General features: G+C 37.5%; 2 protein-coding genes across 9 annotated transcripts in view; both read left to right on the top strand.

Annotated features, from left to right (window-relative positions):
• The window catches only part of Nt5c1b (5'-nucleotidase, cytosolic IB), a 25,856-nt gene extending 17,644 nt beyond the window's left edge, over positions 1-8,212 (top strand). For all 8 annotated transcript variants that reach the window (XM_045150579.1, XM_045150580.1, XM_012949940.1 and 5 more), the window contains one exon: positions 7,883-8,212. In XM_045150579.1, coding sequence (XP_045006514.1) covers positions 7,883-8,212 — 330 coding nt within the window. The remainder of the gene's footprint in view (positions 1-7,882) is intronic.
• A 764-nt stretch (positions 8,213-8,976) lies between these two features.
• Positions 8,977-14,367, top strand: Rdh14 (retinol dehydrogenase 14). Its single transcript, XM_004663779.2, has 2 exons — positions 8,977-9,418; positions 13,332-14,367. Exons 1-2 carry the CDS (start codon positions 9,032-9,034, stop codon positions 13,947-13,949), a joined length of 1,005 nt encoding a protein of 334 aa, XP_004663836.2. The 5' UTR covers positions 8,977-9,031; the 3' UTR covers positions 13,950-14,367.
• Positions 14,368-16,497: the final 2,130 nt, after the last annotated feature.

Consider the following 16,497-nt stretch of genomic DNA (forward strand, 5'->3'; position numbering starts at 1 on the left):
GCAAAGATTGCTGGCCCATATCCAGGCATGAAAGTTTTAGAAATGTTTTCATAAAAACTTTTTAAAAAGGGAAGGGTGTGGTGGCACATGCCTTTAATGCCAGCACTCAGGAGGCTGAGGTAGGAGGATCACTGTGAGTTCAAGATCTTCCTTAGACTATATAGTGAATTCCAGGTCAGCCTGGACTAGATAGAACAAGACCCTACCTCAAAAATAATAATAATAATAATTAATTAAAAATCTCTTTCTAGTGTACTACCACTCTAGCATAATTGTCATCCATCCTTTTGTGTGTTCAAGATTTTCATTTTATTATTCTAAGATTATTACAAGAAAGATTCTACATCAGGTTCAGCAGAAATGCTCAGTCAGATTTTGTAGCTGCTTTCTCCTTGCTGTAATAAAACACCAGACTCAAAATGTGGCAAGGAAAAGGTGGTAGAGTAGATGCTGGACATGATGTCTTGCTAAAATAAGTAGAAGATGCAGGAAGAGTGAGCTGAAGCCTGGAAAGGGGAATGTTGGACTATAATATCCCAAAGCCTGCTCCCAGGAACACATCTTCTCCAGCAAGGCTCCACTTTCCACATTTTCACCAGCAAGGGACTAAACATTGGAAACAAATGAGTTTATATGGGACATCTGATTCAAACCACCACACATATGTGTGTGCAAATGCACACACCCTGTGCATATGCATACAGAGGCCATAGGAGAATACTGGGTGTCCTCTTTTCACACATCTGTCTGTTTGCTTTTAATGCAGTCTCTCACTTAACACAGAGATGCCATCCTCACCATTTTTTTCCATCAGTGAGCCCCAGAAATTCTCTGGTCTCTCTTTTCTAGGACTGTGGTTATAGGCTCCCAAGCCCAGCTGTTTATGTGGGTACTAGGGAATAGAACTCTGGTGGTATCAGGTTCTCATGCTTACAAGCAAAGATTATTAACAGCTGAGACATCTCACCAACCCCTAGAATGTTATATTCTGATCAATGTATATTTTAAAATGAAATTTCACTGTTTGATTGAATATTCTATGAATGTTGATTATGTAAATTATGTTAATTTCAATAATATTGCTTTGGGGTTTTAAATTATCAATTACTTTTACTTACTTGCTCTACTCATTCTCAAAAGGCAAGTATGATGGAGGATTTATTTATTCATGTTTTTTAAAATATTTTACTTTTATTTATTTGAGAGAGACAGAGAGAAAGAAAGAGGCAGAGAGAGAGAATATGGGCACACTAGGGCCTCCAGCCACTGTAAACGAACTCCAGATGCAAGTGCCACCTTGTGCATATCACTTATGTGGGTCCTGGGGAATGGAACCTAGGTCCTTTGGCTTTGAGGGCAAGCACCTTAACTGCTAAGCCATATATCCAGCCCTATTCATGTATTTTTTCAGACAGGATTTCACTATGTATCCTACACTGACCTTGATGTCACAATTCTCTTGCCTAAGCTTCCCAAGTGTATAATATGCCATCACACCAGGTAGTTTCATCAGCATACTCTCTTTTGAATTTGTGTTGTAACATGTTCACATATTTAGGATTATTAATGTTTACTTGATAATTTACAAGTCCCTTTTCACTGTGTAATACCTCTCTGGTTATCATATAATCCTTCCATATTTTTAGAGTAATGTTGTGTTATGTTTCTATACTTCTCATTTCCTTTTATAATCAACCCATGTCTATATTATGATATAGGCTTTATAGTTAACTTGATTTTACATATTACTTTGCTGATTTTATATAGTTGAAAATAGCTGTCTTTATGGAATTGTGTGTCTTCATGTGTATGTAGCTATGTGTGTATGTGTGTGGGAGTGCGTACACCGCAGCATGCATATGTTGGTCAGACAAGCTCAGGGTGTTTATCCTTTCCTACCACCTTCTTTTGAGACAAAGTCTCTTTTGTTCGGCTGCTGCTCTCTATGAGCTTTGGGATTCTCCTGACTCTGCCTCCCATTGCCTTAGGTACAGTGAATCCAGCATTGTGTAGATGCTGAGGAGGATCAAACTCAGGTCAGCAGACTTATAAAGATATGTCTTTAACCACCAAGTGATCTCCCAGCCCTAAAAATTATCACTTTTTATTATTATTTTCAGAGCATTTAAATGTAATGGGGTCATTGTTTAGATTGAATAAAACCTACTATACTCATATTTCTCTGTGTATCTTCTATCTTTATTGATTTTCTTGGCAGTTTTGGCTTCCAGATTACTCAGCATGTTTTAGATTCCAATTTTATCTCCACTATTGGCTTATTAATAATTAGAAATTTGCCCTATAGTTTTGTTGAGGTTTATAATAGGCAATGTTATGTAAGCATAGTATATTGTCAAGTAATATTATCCCATACCATATGTAGTGAAAGAACCATACAATTGAGTACTCCAAAACTCTCCCTAAGATATTTTGAGCTATCATTTCCATATATTTTAATTTTATCTACTCTATAAAAATCACAACACCTTGCTTCTAGTTTTAGTTTTGGTAACATTAATTTTATAGTAAAAGAGTGAGATAAAATATGTTTTGATACTTATTTAATTTTCATAATTACAAATCTTTTAGTTTTTCATGCAGGACATATATATATATATATATATATATATATATATATAATGTTTTTCTCTGCCTGTAAAGACTATTTCTCCTTCATTTAAAAATACTTTTTTACTTTGGTTATAGAATTATGTGTTTATTGTATTTTTGTTTTAGCATTTTAAGATACCCTTTCATTATTTTCTGATGTCCTCCTATGGTGCAGACTCTGGCATCAAATGGTTTGAAACTTTTCTCTACATTAGACTTTTGCATTTAAACTATGTGTGTGTGTGTGTTTCTATGACATTTCAATGTTTTATTCTTTTAATCCTCTCTATTTTCAGACTGTGTAACTTATTTTCAAGTTCACACCTTAATTTCTTAATTACGTAGAATCTATTGAAATATCAACTTAAAGTCATTCACTCCTGCAGAGTATTTTTTATTTCTCACATTTCTATTTAATGCTTACATTTTCAGCTTATTTTCCAAAATTATTAGGGTACCTGTGTTTGTTGTCCACTGTTAAAGTAGACCTTTAGAGATACTAGTATTTTGGGCTGGAGAGATTGATTAGCAGTTAAGGTACTTGCCAAAGTGTAAAGCCAAAGGACTCAAGTTTGATTCCCAAGGGCCCACATAAGCCAGATGCACAAAGTAGTACTTGCATCTGGAGTTTGTTTGTAGCAGTGAAGGCCCTGGCTTGCCTATTCTCTCTCTTTCTGCCTGTCATCCATCTATCTATCTATCTATCTATCTATCTATCTACCTACCTACCTACCTACCTACCTACCTATCTACCTATCTATCTATCTTCATCATCATCATCTATATATACCTCTCTCTTTCATGAATAATAAAATATTAAAAATATATTAATATTTGCATTTTCAAAGTTTCTATCACACATATGTGATATCTGAAGCATCATTAATTTAAGTTCTTTTAATTTCTCTTGAAAGTGGATGGCTCTATGATTATCAATGACAATATATCTAAGTGCATGCTTTGCTAAATACTATATAGGCCTGCTAACTAATATTCCTCCTCTTCTACTAGAAACTACTATAATGGATTAAATGAATCTAAACAAGAGATAAAAAAAATAAAAATAAAATAAAATAAAGAAAAAAAAAGAGATGAACTGGCTTTAGATGGTATTGCTGCTATGGCTTTCTTCATTGCAGCACAGACTTTAAATTCTTCTGGTAATAATCTTTTCTAATAGGGCAGATTGGTTTTCCTGAGGGCCATCTCAATCTCAGTCTTGCTGCTCTACTTTCAGCTTTAGGTTTTCTGTCAGTCTATGCTCAGAGATGGTCTCCATGCTCTTAGCCATCTCAGTTGTTGCTTCTGTCTATGCTTCTTTTATTTCCTTAGACTTTACAGATGACAATTTCTTCTGAATCCTGCTTGTTCTGTGACAGAAGATGTCTAACTGTTTGGGTCCAGACAGCTTCTGTGTTTCCCCTAAGGGAGAAGACATTTATTGTCTTTAGTAATAGCAGATCTCTAATTACGCCTGAAGAATAACTATTTACAGAACTTTTTCAGTCTAAGTTTTTCTGTTCCTAAGGTAAAAGGACCTAGGTCAAGTTGTACTCTTTTCCCAAGGACATCCTCTCCCTATCTAAAACGTGTTCCATTGAGGATTGCTTATTCTGGCCCCTTCCCTTCCTTAAGTCTTCTCACAATCAATTAGTGAAATCCACAGAGAAAAAGACTTGAAAGAATGCATACTTTTTGTGTCTATAGATCACAAGGTTGTCCATAAACTTGTTTTTAAATTTTCCTGCATTTGCTTGCACAGTGTCTGGTATTGCAATGCTCTGCCAAAAGTGTGCCAGTTCTTACATTCCATTTCATCTTGGAAAGATGCCTGTTTTTTTTTTTTTTTTTTTCCTCAGATTCCAAGCTAGTTGGGTATACTTTGATCTCAGCTGTCTGATGGACTTAGGAAAAATTAGTATTTGTTCCAAATGTCTAGATATTTCTTCTTATTAGGGAGAAGAAATAATCTTTTAAGCTTTCTACATCTTGGGTAGATTCCAGGTATTATAAACAATATATCTCCTCAAAAATATGTTAAAAACTTTTGCTAATATCTGTATATTTATGGATAAATTATATAGATTTGCTAGTGTACACATGTGTAAATTAAAGACCATTTCCAAAAACAGACTTAAAAGAGAATAGAATGGCCTTCCAGTATGAATATGGTACTTGTCATCCCTACATCTTCCCTTTGGAAAGTACCCAAAGGAGCAGAAAGAACACAGCCCTAGTGTTTCAAAGACAATATATGACAATGGTTGCTTCAGAGAAGCTACAGACAGTTTGCTTGTGTTGCCAAAAAGAGAAAAAAAGTGAAAGTTGCTTCACCAACATACTTGCTACTCATCCTCAGGCAGTATCTTTATTTTTTGACATATGCAGCCACAGAGGAAGCAAAACACAGATAAAATTCTCATAAGAACTTATGTTTTCAATAGTTTGTTTTCATAATAGCAGAAAAGGAGTTTCTGAACTTTAAAAACAAGCCAGTCTTTAAATGACACCCTTGGCTTTCCCCAGAAAGAAATTCCCATTTTTCCAAGGAAAACCAATCTATTCCAACATAAGTTATAAAAAGGAACCAGCACTAAATACATGTGAGGAGATTAAAGAAAAAGCCAAAGAACAAAAATCTAATCACATATGAAGACTCTCACTAGAAAAAGTCACCATAGTACATTGTGATTGACATCTGACATGTCCTTTAAAAACTTACTAGGATCTCATATAAGCAATGCAATAGGCAGGAGTGGTGGCACATGCCTTTAATCTCAACACTCAGGAGTCAGAGGTAGAAGAATTTCTGTGAGTTTGAGGCCACTCTGAGACTACATAGTGAATTCCACATCATTCTGGGCTAGAGACTGGAGACCCTACCTTGAAAAGAAACAAAAGAGAAATGCAATAAACAGAAGAGATGAAAAAGCATGAAATAATATGCTGGGAATGGGTAAAATTCAAACAATATTTTAGAGAGAAAACTAACACAATCAGATTACAGGTAAGTAAAAATCAACATATATATATGTATATGGAATTTCTAAAATGATGTGAGACACAACATGGTTAGATATAAAGATGGAAATATCTATAAAATATACAGCAAAAATCATTCTTCAATTCTTATAAAATCTTTGTGCATACATCAAGTGATTAAAATATTTTAGAAAAAGATCTACATTGTCTGAAATAGAGTCAAAATGATCATCACTGAGACACTGCAGAGTGAAATCTTTTGATTCTAAAGATATTCATTTTAGCTGCCAGTTCAAAAACTAGCAAATATTTTAAGGAGTGGGAAGGTGGGAAAGGGCCTGTGAAGTTTTCAACAGTAGCATCAATGGTGAATGACTACTTACAAGATCTGATGCAAAGAAAATATGGTGTCTTTATCCATGCAAAAATTCATTAAAGTGAAGAAAGAACAGATATAGAGTTGTGCATACACTAAATTCTCAGGGAATATTTCTATAACATTTTTTTCTTTTTTAAATTTTTTTAAATTTATTTTTATTTGAGACAGAGGGAGGAGAAAGAGAGAGAGAGAGAGAGATAATGGGACTGTCAGGGCCTCTAGCCACTGCAAACAGACTCCAGATGCATGTGCCATCTTGTGCATCTGGCTTACATGGGACCTGGAGAATCAAACCTGGGTCCTTAGGCTTTGAAAGCAAGTACCTTAACCGTTAAGCCATCTCTCCAGCCCAGATATTTTTTCTTGAGAAAACTAATACTCTATAAAAAGTCTTGACCTTCTTTTCAATAAACAAATGCATTAAGACAAAAATGTGTATAGAATACGTTTAAATACAGATTTCATCCAGGCGTGGAGGCACATTATTTTAATCCGAGCACTCAGGAGGCAGAGGTAGGAAGATCACTGTGAGTTCAAGGCCAGCCTGGGACTACACAGTGAGTTCTAGGTCAGCCTGGGCCACCTTGAAAAAAACAAACAAATGTATGGATTTAAAATAAAAAAACAATGGTAAGAATAAAATGGTAAGAAGAAAATATGTCCTTTAATATATAACTTATATAGCTAGTTAAAAATAGTGGGAAAAGAGTAATATGGTGATACCTTCAGTTACAACAGCCTAGGAAAGAAGATGTAAACTTGGTACATAAACAGAAAATATTCATCACAGTGTGCACACACATACATGTGTGCACACTCACACACACACACACACACACACACACACACTGTGTCACACAACATTACACACACAAGCAAAAAAAAAAAGAACACTTAACACAGATGTAAACACCAAGGAATATTAAGTAAATGATGACAATTAGATGTAGACAATTAGAGACATGTCGTAAAAGTAGCTGAATGTCTATTCTCCATTATACACGAGGCCTTGTAGCCTGAACTTATCATGCCAACCCTCAAGAAACTGAGGCAAGAGGATTATAAGTTTCAGGCTACATAATGAGACCTATCTCAAACATGACAGCAAACCAAAAGAAAAACAAAGGGTTAAAAAAACAGCACAGTAAGATTATAGTTTTAAGGAAAACCATTAAAAGAAAAAACACAGTTTTCCAAATGTCAGAACAACCCAACTATACACACAAAGAAGATTCTAGTTAGCGAATTCCACATTAAAATATTTAGGTTTGAGAATGACTCCAAATCACCAAACAAAAGTGTATCAATTATATTTATTATATAAGCAAATGTATATAAACCAAAATCCATCTATTTTAAGAATAAGACATTCATATTATTAGGTCACATAGCAAAATACAAATTCTGTTTTCTATGCAAAAAATGAAAGCTAAAACCTAAGTGTTTAAAAATGTTGAAAGTGAAAATATGAAGATATACAACTATAAATATAGGACAAGCTGGGATGAAGGCAAAAAAAAAAAAAAAAAAACTGAAGTAGACACAAATACTTTTAAAGGTAAAATGTCCAAATCACAAAATATGTACCAAGAGTATTTTTGGTAACCTGTGTAAGTTCATCTCTGCCTGTTACTATGAATAGCTTATGTCCATTATACTAATAGAATTATTTCTAGACTATTCTTTTTCCCTTAAAATATATTAACTTAAATTTTATTTAGTCATCTTAGTTCATTCCATGTATGCAATTCGATGGTTGCTTATTAGGAAAGATCTTCACAGAAATGCATTCATACTCAAATCACTAAGTCATGCAGTATTTCTATTCTATAAGCTCATATAACTTTATTTTCCATTAATCACTTCTTTTGGCTCACTGTTTCACAGCTGTGACATGTGTTCTTTTTACAGGGTCCTTTGAAGAGCTTTTTGGAAGATTTAGGCAAACTACAAAAGAAATTTTATGCCAAAGACGAACGGTTACTTTGTCCGATCAGGACCTACCTGGTTACAGCTAGAAGTGCAGCCAGTTCAGGCGCCCGTGTACTGAAGACCCTGCGACGCTGGGGTCTAGAAATAGATGAAGCTCTTTTTCTTGCTGGAGCACCTAAAGGTCCCATCTTGGTGAAGATCCGCCCTCACATCTTCTTTGATGACCAGATGTTCCACATTGAATCAGCACAGAAATTTGGCACCATCTCAGCTCATGTACCTTATGGTATTGGTCAAAAATACAACTAGGGATGGGGAGAAGAAATAAAACAGTGTCAGTCTGGTGTTACAAATAGCACTTCTTTTGAATGTCTAGGGTGTTTAGTTATTTTGGGAGATGGGACCTCAGAACTTTCCTCCATTAAAAAACCAAATTGAGCCAGGCGTGGTGGCACATGCCTTTAATCCCAGCATTCGGGAGGCATAGGTGGGAGGTTTGCCGTGAGTTCGAGGCCACCCTGAGACTCTATAGTGAGTTCCAGGTCAGCCTGGGCTAGAATGAGACCCTACCTCGAAAAAAAAAAAAAAAAATGAACCTCAAGTTACTATAAAGTTACTTCTCTTAACCTGTCAATGTTACTGCCAGCTCTCTCTCTCTATGTAAGTCATAATGGTGACTCTTTAGGATGAGGTTACAACTTGATTGCTGAAGGAGCTGTTTCAGGAACTTTTTTTTTCCCCAAAAAACATTCATTTGTGAATATTGGCATTTTGAATGTATTTTTACTAATCATCACATAGAGTAAGTAACTGATCTTCAAAAGTGCAATGAATATGGTTAAATACATTCAGGAAAACTAGAACTTTTAATTATTGCCTCATAACAAGCCTTTTAAAACTAATTTTAAATTATAATTTCACACTATGTGCAAGAATACACCAATTTGAGCTGGTTGTTTCCACCAGGTACATTCTAAAATGGCCTCCAGTGTAAACTACAAATCCCAGAAATCCCCGCGCAACTAACCGTTGACAACAAGCCTCACCCCAGAGTCCTTTGCGCGCAGGTGGCCACTTAGGCTCCGGAACCCTAGCGCCAGGCCCCGTGCACCCTCCACCCGGAAGGCTATGGCGTTGGCTGCTGCGGCCGCAGTGCTGGCTGCACTGGGCGGAGCGTTGTGGCTGGCAGCTAGCCGTTTCGTGGGGCTCAGGGCCCAGCGTCTTCATGGAAGCAGGGACCCCAGCTACATGCACGGGAAGACAGTGCTCATCACTGGGGCGAACAGCGGCCTGGGCCGCGCCACGGCGGCCGAGCTGCTGCGCTTGGGGGCTCGGGTGATCATGGGCTGTCGGGACCGCGCGCGCGCCGAGGAGGCGGCGAGGCAGCTCCGCCGCGAGCTCCTAGGGACCGGGGCGGCCGAGCCCGACGCTCGCGGGGTCGGGGAGCTGGTCGTCAGAGAGCTGGACCTCGCCTCGCTGCGCTCCGTGCGCGCCTTCTGCCACGAGCTGCTCCAGGTGTGGGTGTGCGGAGCCCATTGGCCCAAGGGAGGGGAGGGCTGGAGACCCCGCGGCCTGGGGCTGGGGTGGGCGGGGCCCGAGTGGAGGATGTGACCTTGAAAGTGGCCTAGACTGAGTTGAGTAGGTACACACTAGCCAGGGATATCGCGTGCAGGTGCACGTCTGAGGCAGAACCGGGAAGATTTTTGAGAAAGACATGGACCCTAGAAGAAATTAATAAACAGTCCAGTTTCTGATCATTTGATGGTATGTGAGGACATCCCAGAAATATCACGTAGTATATGAATTGTTTTCCTGTGTCACAAGTGCCTTCTCTCTCAGAGCCTAGGTGAGGGTGGCCATTCAAGAACCATGGGAACCTGCCCTTTCTACATTTTGCTTTCGTGTCTTTCACATTATCTACCTTCCCCCACTCTCTTTTGTCTTTTCTGCTTTCCCTCCTGCCTTCTACAAAGGTAGGGCCTGTCACTTGGCACCACTTTTATACCATCCCTAACAATAATCTTCCACAATTTACAAATAGGCCCAGCACTATGGAAGGCTTGCTATATATCAGATGTGCCAAGCATTTCAAATACTTAAATGAAAATGTCTTTTGATGTTGTCATCAGATACCTCGTCACAGTAACTGTGAAGTGGGCATTATTTCCATATTATAACATGAGAAACTGGAAGCATAAAAAGGCTAAAAACCTTAACCTGTGATCTGTCTTCTGATAATCCTTCCTTTAACAAGTCCTTTCTCTACTCCTGGTGTCTGGCAGTGAGGTGTGAGATTTGTTTTGGTAGGTCCGGTTTTACTAAAGAGGGAGAGAGCCTTCTCAAGACCAAGCTAGAAGAGAGGAGAGGTGTCTTGCCAGAGAGATTTAAAGCCAGTACAGGAAGGGTGCTTGTAAGAAATAGAATCTCGGGCTGGAGAGATGGCTTAGCAAGTAAGGCTCCCTAAGGCCCATGTAAGCCAGATGCACAAGGGGGCCCATGCATGTGGACTTCGTTTGCAGTGGCTGGAGACCCTGGTGCGCCCATTCATATCCCCCCCCCCCTTTCTCTCCCTGCCTATTTCTGTATCTCTCACTATCTCAGGCTGACCTGGAATTCACTATGTAGTCTTAGGGTGGTCCCAAACTCATGGTGATCCTCCTACCTCTGCTTCCTCAGTGCTGGGATTAAAGGCGTCGCCACCATGCCCGATCTCAAATAATTTTTTAAAAAAGAAAAGAAATAGAATCTCTTGACTCCAAAACAAAGTTCCCAAAACTTTTTCAGGATTTTTTTTTTTTAATGATGTCCTTAAGCCAATAGAATTCTTACAAGTTCACCTATTAGGTAATTAGATCTAAGCAAGCAAAGAAATAAGTCCTTAAAGTTTGTTACATGTTTGAAAAAAAAAATGCACAGTTCAAAGAAGAAGATTCTAGTAAGCCTTAATTACTAGTGGGAAATAGTGCCTGTTGGTCACTGAAGTAACATTTTCCAAAAACCTCACAATCAGACACCCTATTTAAGTTCTACATAGGGGTTAGCTTTGCTCTTGCTGTTATTACAGTAGCTGCTACCAAGAAATGACCTGTCAGAGAAGAGCACAATGTCTTGAAGCTGTGAACCATGTGGAGTTAGTAGTTTTTGAGGTTTTTAAGAAGAATATCATTGTTGCCTGTGCAAATTTAAACTATTCCACAGTACCCTAGAAGTTTGCTGCTACTATACTATAGAACCTTGTTGCAGATTGGGACCTATTGCAGATCAGTAAGTTGATGTTTTGTTATTGCTGGTATGTACCAGCTCAAGCAAGAGTCAATGCTAATCCATGAGGGACTGTAGAGACTTCAGAAGTAGCTGTCCTATTCCTTACTGAAATGGTGAAATGTTAGTAGAGCTGGATATACTTCTCACTCTTTTTTTTGGTGGGAGGAAGGGGGTTAGAGGTAGGGTTCTGCTCTAGCTCAGGCTGACCTGAAATTCACTATGTAGTCTCACAGGCTTCTCATTCTAAAATCTTTGCTATATTGGTGACTTGAGGCAGAACCAATAAAAAAGAAAGGGGCTAGAGAGATGGCTTAGCAGCTAAGGTACTTGCCTACAAAGGCTAATGACCTGGGTTTGATTCCACAGTACTCACATTAGCTAGATACACAAAGTATACATATCTGGAATTTGTTTGCAGTGGGTAGAGGCCGTGGTGCACCCATTCTCTGTCTCTCCCCCCACCTACTTCTTACCTCTCTCTTTTCTCAATCTGTATGTAAATAAACATATATATTATAAATATATATTAAGGACACAAAGAGATAACTAAGTGTCCTTTCTTTTAAATATTTATATTTTTACCTGGGTATTATTAGAAGGGGAAAAATGAAACTGTAGACATTCCATTGGTTGGTATTCTTGGTATTTATGTATTTACCTCCTAGAATTAAAAAAAAATAGTAAATGATAAAGTCTTAACACAACTTCAGTGAAGAATGAAGGCTCAGAAGTGATTAATTCAGGAAATTTCTCCAGAGGATTAGTGAAGAAGAACACTCCTCTCCCCATCAGTGACCTCATTCTTCTTTTTGAAGTTGGCTATTGGAAAACTTAAAGTTTTTTAAAACAGGCCAGAGTGAGAAATAGTTAATTCTTCAAAGGTAGGCTTTGATAACAATTATGAAATTCAACACATTTTTCTTTCCCTGACACTTGGCAAACAGACCAATGAAAGTTAAAATTTGACCTGGAATTAATTTAATCATGGGTCATCACCATATCTTTACACCTGGAACATGTTGTACATTTCTTTTTTATCAAGAGACACAAAGAAATCTAGGGAAAAGCAGCTTAAATGACTTAAGGAATGAGAAGACTTCTCTGTGGAAACAGTAAAATTTAGGACTTCAATTTGGTAAGATGCAGGGGTAGGTGATTGAGGTACAAACATATAGATCTCTTAAGTTGGGGGCCTTTTGAAGTTTGGAGGAGTTTTCATAAATTAATTCTAGAGTCACATTAGAGATTAAATGTGTTGATCCTACCTCTTAAAATCTTTACAATTGTGAAACTCACTTGTTTATAAGTCACTATGTTTTAATATTTCATGTTACCTGTTCAGTGTTTTCCTTAACCTTTGACTTACTCATGATGCTCTCTCCAGTCTCTTATCCCTCTGTTTGTCCCAATTTTAGGGATATGTGTTGAAGTCATACTGTCCCTACAATGCCGTTTACATTTAGAGGACTACAGAATAAACAATATTTACTTTGCCCTTGGTGCTTACACCAGTAGATTTGGGAATAACAATGCTAACTCACCCTTTTGCTGGATGTGGTCTCCCTATTTTACATAGCTTCTTTGTCTAAAGGTGTTTCCAAAATCTCAGTTAGAAAGCCAAGCTAGCTTACTTGTGAAAAAGCATTGAGGTCTAGAGATGTCTTCAGGTCTGATGCTTTGTTTGGGCTCTTAGGAGTTTTGTGACACTGGGAAGTCCTCTGCTTCTGAGCTTCAGCCAACTTATAAAATACTAGAAGTAGGTGAGGTTACCCAAGAGAATCAGAAGGCTAGGGCCCTATTAAGTATGCAAATCTGTGTTTTTTTTTTCCTCTCAGTTGTTGGAAGTTAATAAAATATTTTGGAGAATTTTAATATTTCCTGAAGAATTTTAAAAATTAAAAATAAATAGATAAAAATTTATCATAGGGATTTATAATTCTTGTATTCTGCATCACTTTTTAGTAGATTATAGTATGTCCATATTATTTTAATGAATAAGAAAAGGCAACATATAAATTAAGATTATAACAGTATTTGTCTGAAGAGCATTCCCTTTTTGATAGGGAACACTTAGCCTTAAATACCTTTTTATTAAAACATTTAGCATGAACAGAAAGAGCTAGAGAAGGCTGTATTTGTAATTCTGCATTCTCTTATTCTGAAGGAGGAGCCCAGGTTGGATGTCTTGATCAATAACGCAGGGATCTTTCAATGCCCATATATGAAAACGGAAGATGGCTTTGAGATGCAGTTTGGAGTGAACCATCTAGGACACTTCCTACTCACCAACCTTTTGCTTGGACTCCTCAAAAGTTCAGCTCCAAGCAGGATTGTAGTTGTTTCTTCGAAGCTTTATAAATATGGAGACATCAACTTTGATGACTTAAACAGTGAGCAAAGCTATAATAAAAGCTTCTGTTACAGTCGTAGCAAACTGGCTAACATTCTGTTCACCAGAGAATTAGCCCACCGCTTAGAAGGAACAAATGTGACTGTCAACGTATTACATCCTGGTATCGTGCGGACAAATCTTGGGAGGTATATACACATTCCACTGCTGGCCAAACCACTTTTCAATTTAGTGTCATGGGCTTTTTTCAAAACTCCACTAGAAGGTGCCCAGACGTCCATCTATTTGGCCTCTTCACCTGAGGTGGAAGGTGTATCTGGAAAGTACTTTGGGGATTGTAAAGAGGAAGAATTATTGCCTAAAGCTATGGATGAATCTGTAGCAAGAAAACTCTGGGATATCAGTGAAGTGATGGTTGGCATATTAAAATAGGAACAAGGAATAAGAACTGTGTATAAAACTATCAGTTACATCTGTGGTCAGGAATGGAATGCTTGCTACTTAAAAACACAAGTTCGGTTTTACAGTAATCCTACTAAGAGGTACATGTGGTATTTGAAATTATTGAAGTTACTTTTGGCTAATACAAATTTTCAACAGATATGTTTTAAATATAAGTAGAATGAGTAATACAATTATATTTGAAAAATTATAATTGGGCAAGCATAGATTACAAGTACTAAAGTGACTTTAGTCACTTAAAATGTACTTTTTTCATAGCTAAAAGGTTAAGAATTTTACTACAATGTTTGGTTTTCCATGGAACTAATATTCCTAGTGTGTACACATGAGTGATTAATTGTAATAAATCTTGGAATAAAGCTCCATTGTACATTGCTTTGGAAACATCTCTGAATGCTTCATCTCACTGTTCTGATTAGCCTCTGTTGCTCTTGTTATCCCTAGCCTCTTTCTGACATGTCTTACACAGTGCTCTAAAGTGGCATTTCTAAATCCCACGTCTGTAGCTTGATTCCAAACCTGTGATAGTTTTCCACTTAACCATAACAGTAAGTTTTTAGCACTTTTGTTTTCTCCAGCTGTAGAATTCTTTCATCAAAAGAACTCTTATATATGTTAAATGGATAAATATGGGGTTGCAGGGCTGGAATCCACCAAGGCTATTCCAAAGGAAGTTTGTAGACTATAGTAGCTCAGGGCTGGGGAGATGGCTTTCAGGTTGAGATGCTTCCCTGCAAAGCCAAAGGACCTAGGTTTGATTTCCCAGTGCCCATGTAAAGCCAGATGCATAAGGTGGCACAAGCATCTGGAGTTCATTTGCAGTGGCTAGAGACACTGGCACACCCATTATTCCCCTCTCTTTCTGCCACCCAATCTCGAATCAATAAAATATTTTAAAAAGAATATATTAGTTCATTAATAACCCTGCTTAAAGTTTAAACTCTAATACATAATCTGAGATACTTCATAACTGTTCACATCTTGCTTTGTGCTCATAATCAGTAGAACTTTCTGATACAAAACAATTCTGTTTGCCCAGTCCAATATGCTAGTCTAGATATGAAAAAGCTACATACTTATAATTGAGAACTGAATTTATATTTTTATTTATTGTTTAGTGTCCAGTGCCTAGTGTTTCTGGCAGCCCACCTATCTAAGTGTATCTCCACCTATCCCATCAGAGGAGGCACTCACTCCTTTGTCTCTGAGCCTTATATTCCCTTAATCTGGAATGCCCTCTCTTAGGAATACTGCTTATCTCTGAGGTGCCCATCAAGTCCTCATAAGCTGAAACTATTCTCTCTTACTACTTTGTTGCCATTGATTTTGGAAGCTTTGCTTAAAGTGCACTAATTATTCATTTGAATTCTCCAAAGAAAAAAAGTTTGCTTTTTATTACCAGTTTTTCTCCCTCAAAAGTTAAAGTAGAATACTTAACATAGAGTGAAAATTTCAGGGAAGACTGATGGAATAATAGGCATGAGTTATTGAGCCAAATGGAAATAGTGGAAGCATCTGTATTATAGCAACCTAAGAATCATTATCCTCTAATATGTGTCTTGCCATCTCCTAACATTGTGAGAAGGCATTATGACACTAAATGAGAGAGCAGAGCATTTCATTTAATTTAATCATTTTGGCCAGGGCTAACTCTTGATTGGTTATTATTTTAAAGACCCTTTGTAATACCTAGTCACCAATATGTGTTCTTTTTCCGAATGGCAAGATCTTGGCAGATCATATAAAAGGTCTGTTTTCTGTTAGAGTGTCACATTGTGAATAGGGAAACCATTTCTCTCATCACAGGTATGTCTCTTTAGGTATAGTGGGTGTAGCTGCATCATGTTCTTTGAGACATTGTGTTTTAAGAAGTAATCCTACAAAGAGACCTGCTGAACTTGGAAATCTGGGCAGGAAATATACCAGAATGGATCTTGGAAAAATAGAAGCTAATAAATCTGTCCTACACCTCGAGTTCATTAAAAAGGAGCTCCCTCTTTCATTTAATACCATCTTTTGTGCCTGCATTCTGATACCTGATGCTTTTCAGGGGATTTGGATCTTTTGAGCCTTTCAGAGTTCTTGTTTGTGGCACCACAATAAAATATGATACATTAATTTATCAATATGGAAAAAATAAACTTATCTGGAAATCCCAACTAGGATGGTAAAATGAGCTGCTGTTGGGAAGATGTCTTCCCCAGTGATGTGGCCGACAGAAGTGAGGACCAATAATAGCACCAGGCTAACTAATGACAGTCTGAAGATGGTTTTAGTCTGCTTCTCTCTCCCTTACTCACTCATCATTCCACTGGACAAATAAGGAAACCACAAGCCTGTTAGTTTGATGGTAGAGCAAGTCTGACGGTACCAGATAATGGAATAATTGAGTTGAAACCCATGTTTTTCACCTTACTTCTTAGCTATTCCTCCTCATTCCCCTTTCTTCCCTTTCCTTGTTTTAGTCTCTTTTCTCCCTTTTTTGAAACATGGATCTCTAGTTCATGCATCTTCCCAG

The sequence above is a fragment of the Jaculus jaculus genome, chromosome 5 (genome assembly GCF_020740685.1).
Source record: "Jaculus jaculus isolate mJacJac1 chromosome 5, mJacJac1.mat.Y.cur, whole genome shotgun sequence".
Classification (NCBI taxonomy): domain Eukaryota; kingdom Metazoa; phylum Chordata; class Mammalia; order Rodentia; family Dipodidae; genus Jaculus; species Jaculus jaculus.

What these genes read in the sequence shown, in the direction of transcription:
- Rdh14 (XM_004663779.2), top strand. Translation starts at nt 9,032, where the DNA reads ATGGCGTTGGCTGCTGCGGCCGCAGTGCTGGCTGCACTGGGCGGAGCG. An exon ending in TCTGCCACGAGCTGCTCCAG is followed by an intron (nt 9,419 to 13,331) that starts GTGTGGGTGTGC and finishes CTTATTCTGAAG; the next exon opens with GAGGAGCCCAGGTTGGATGT.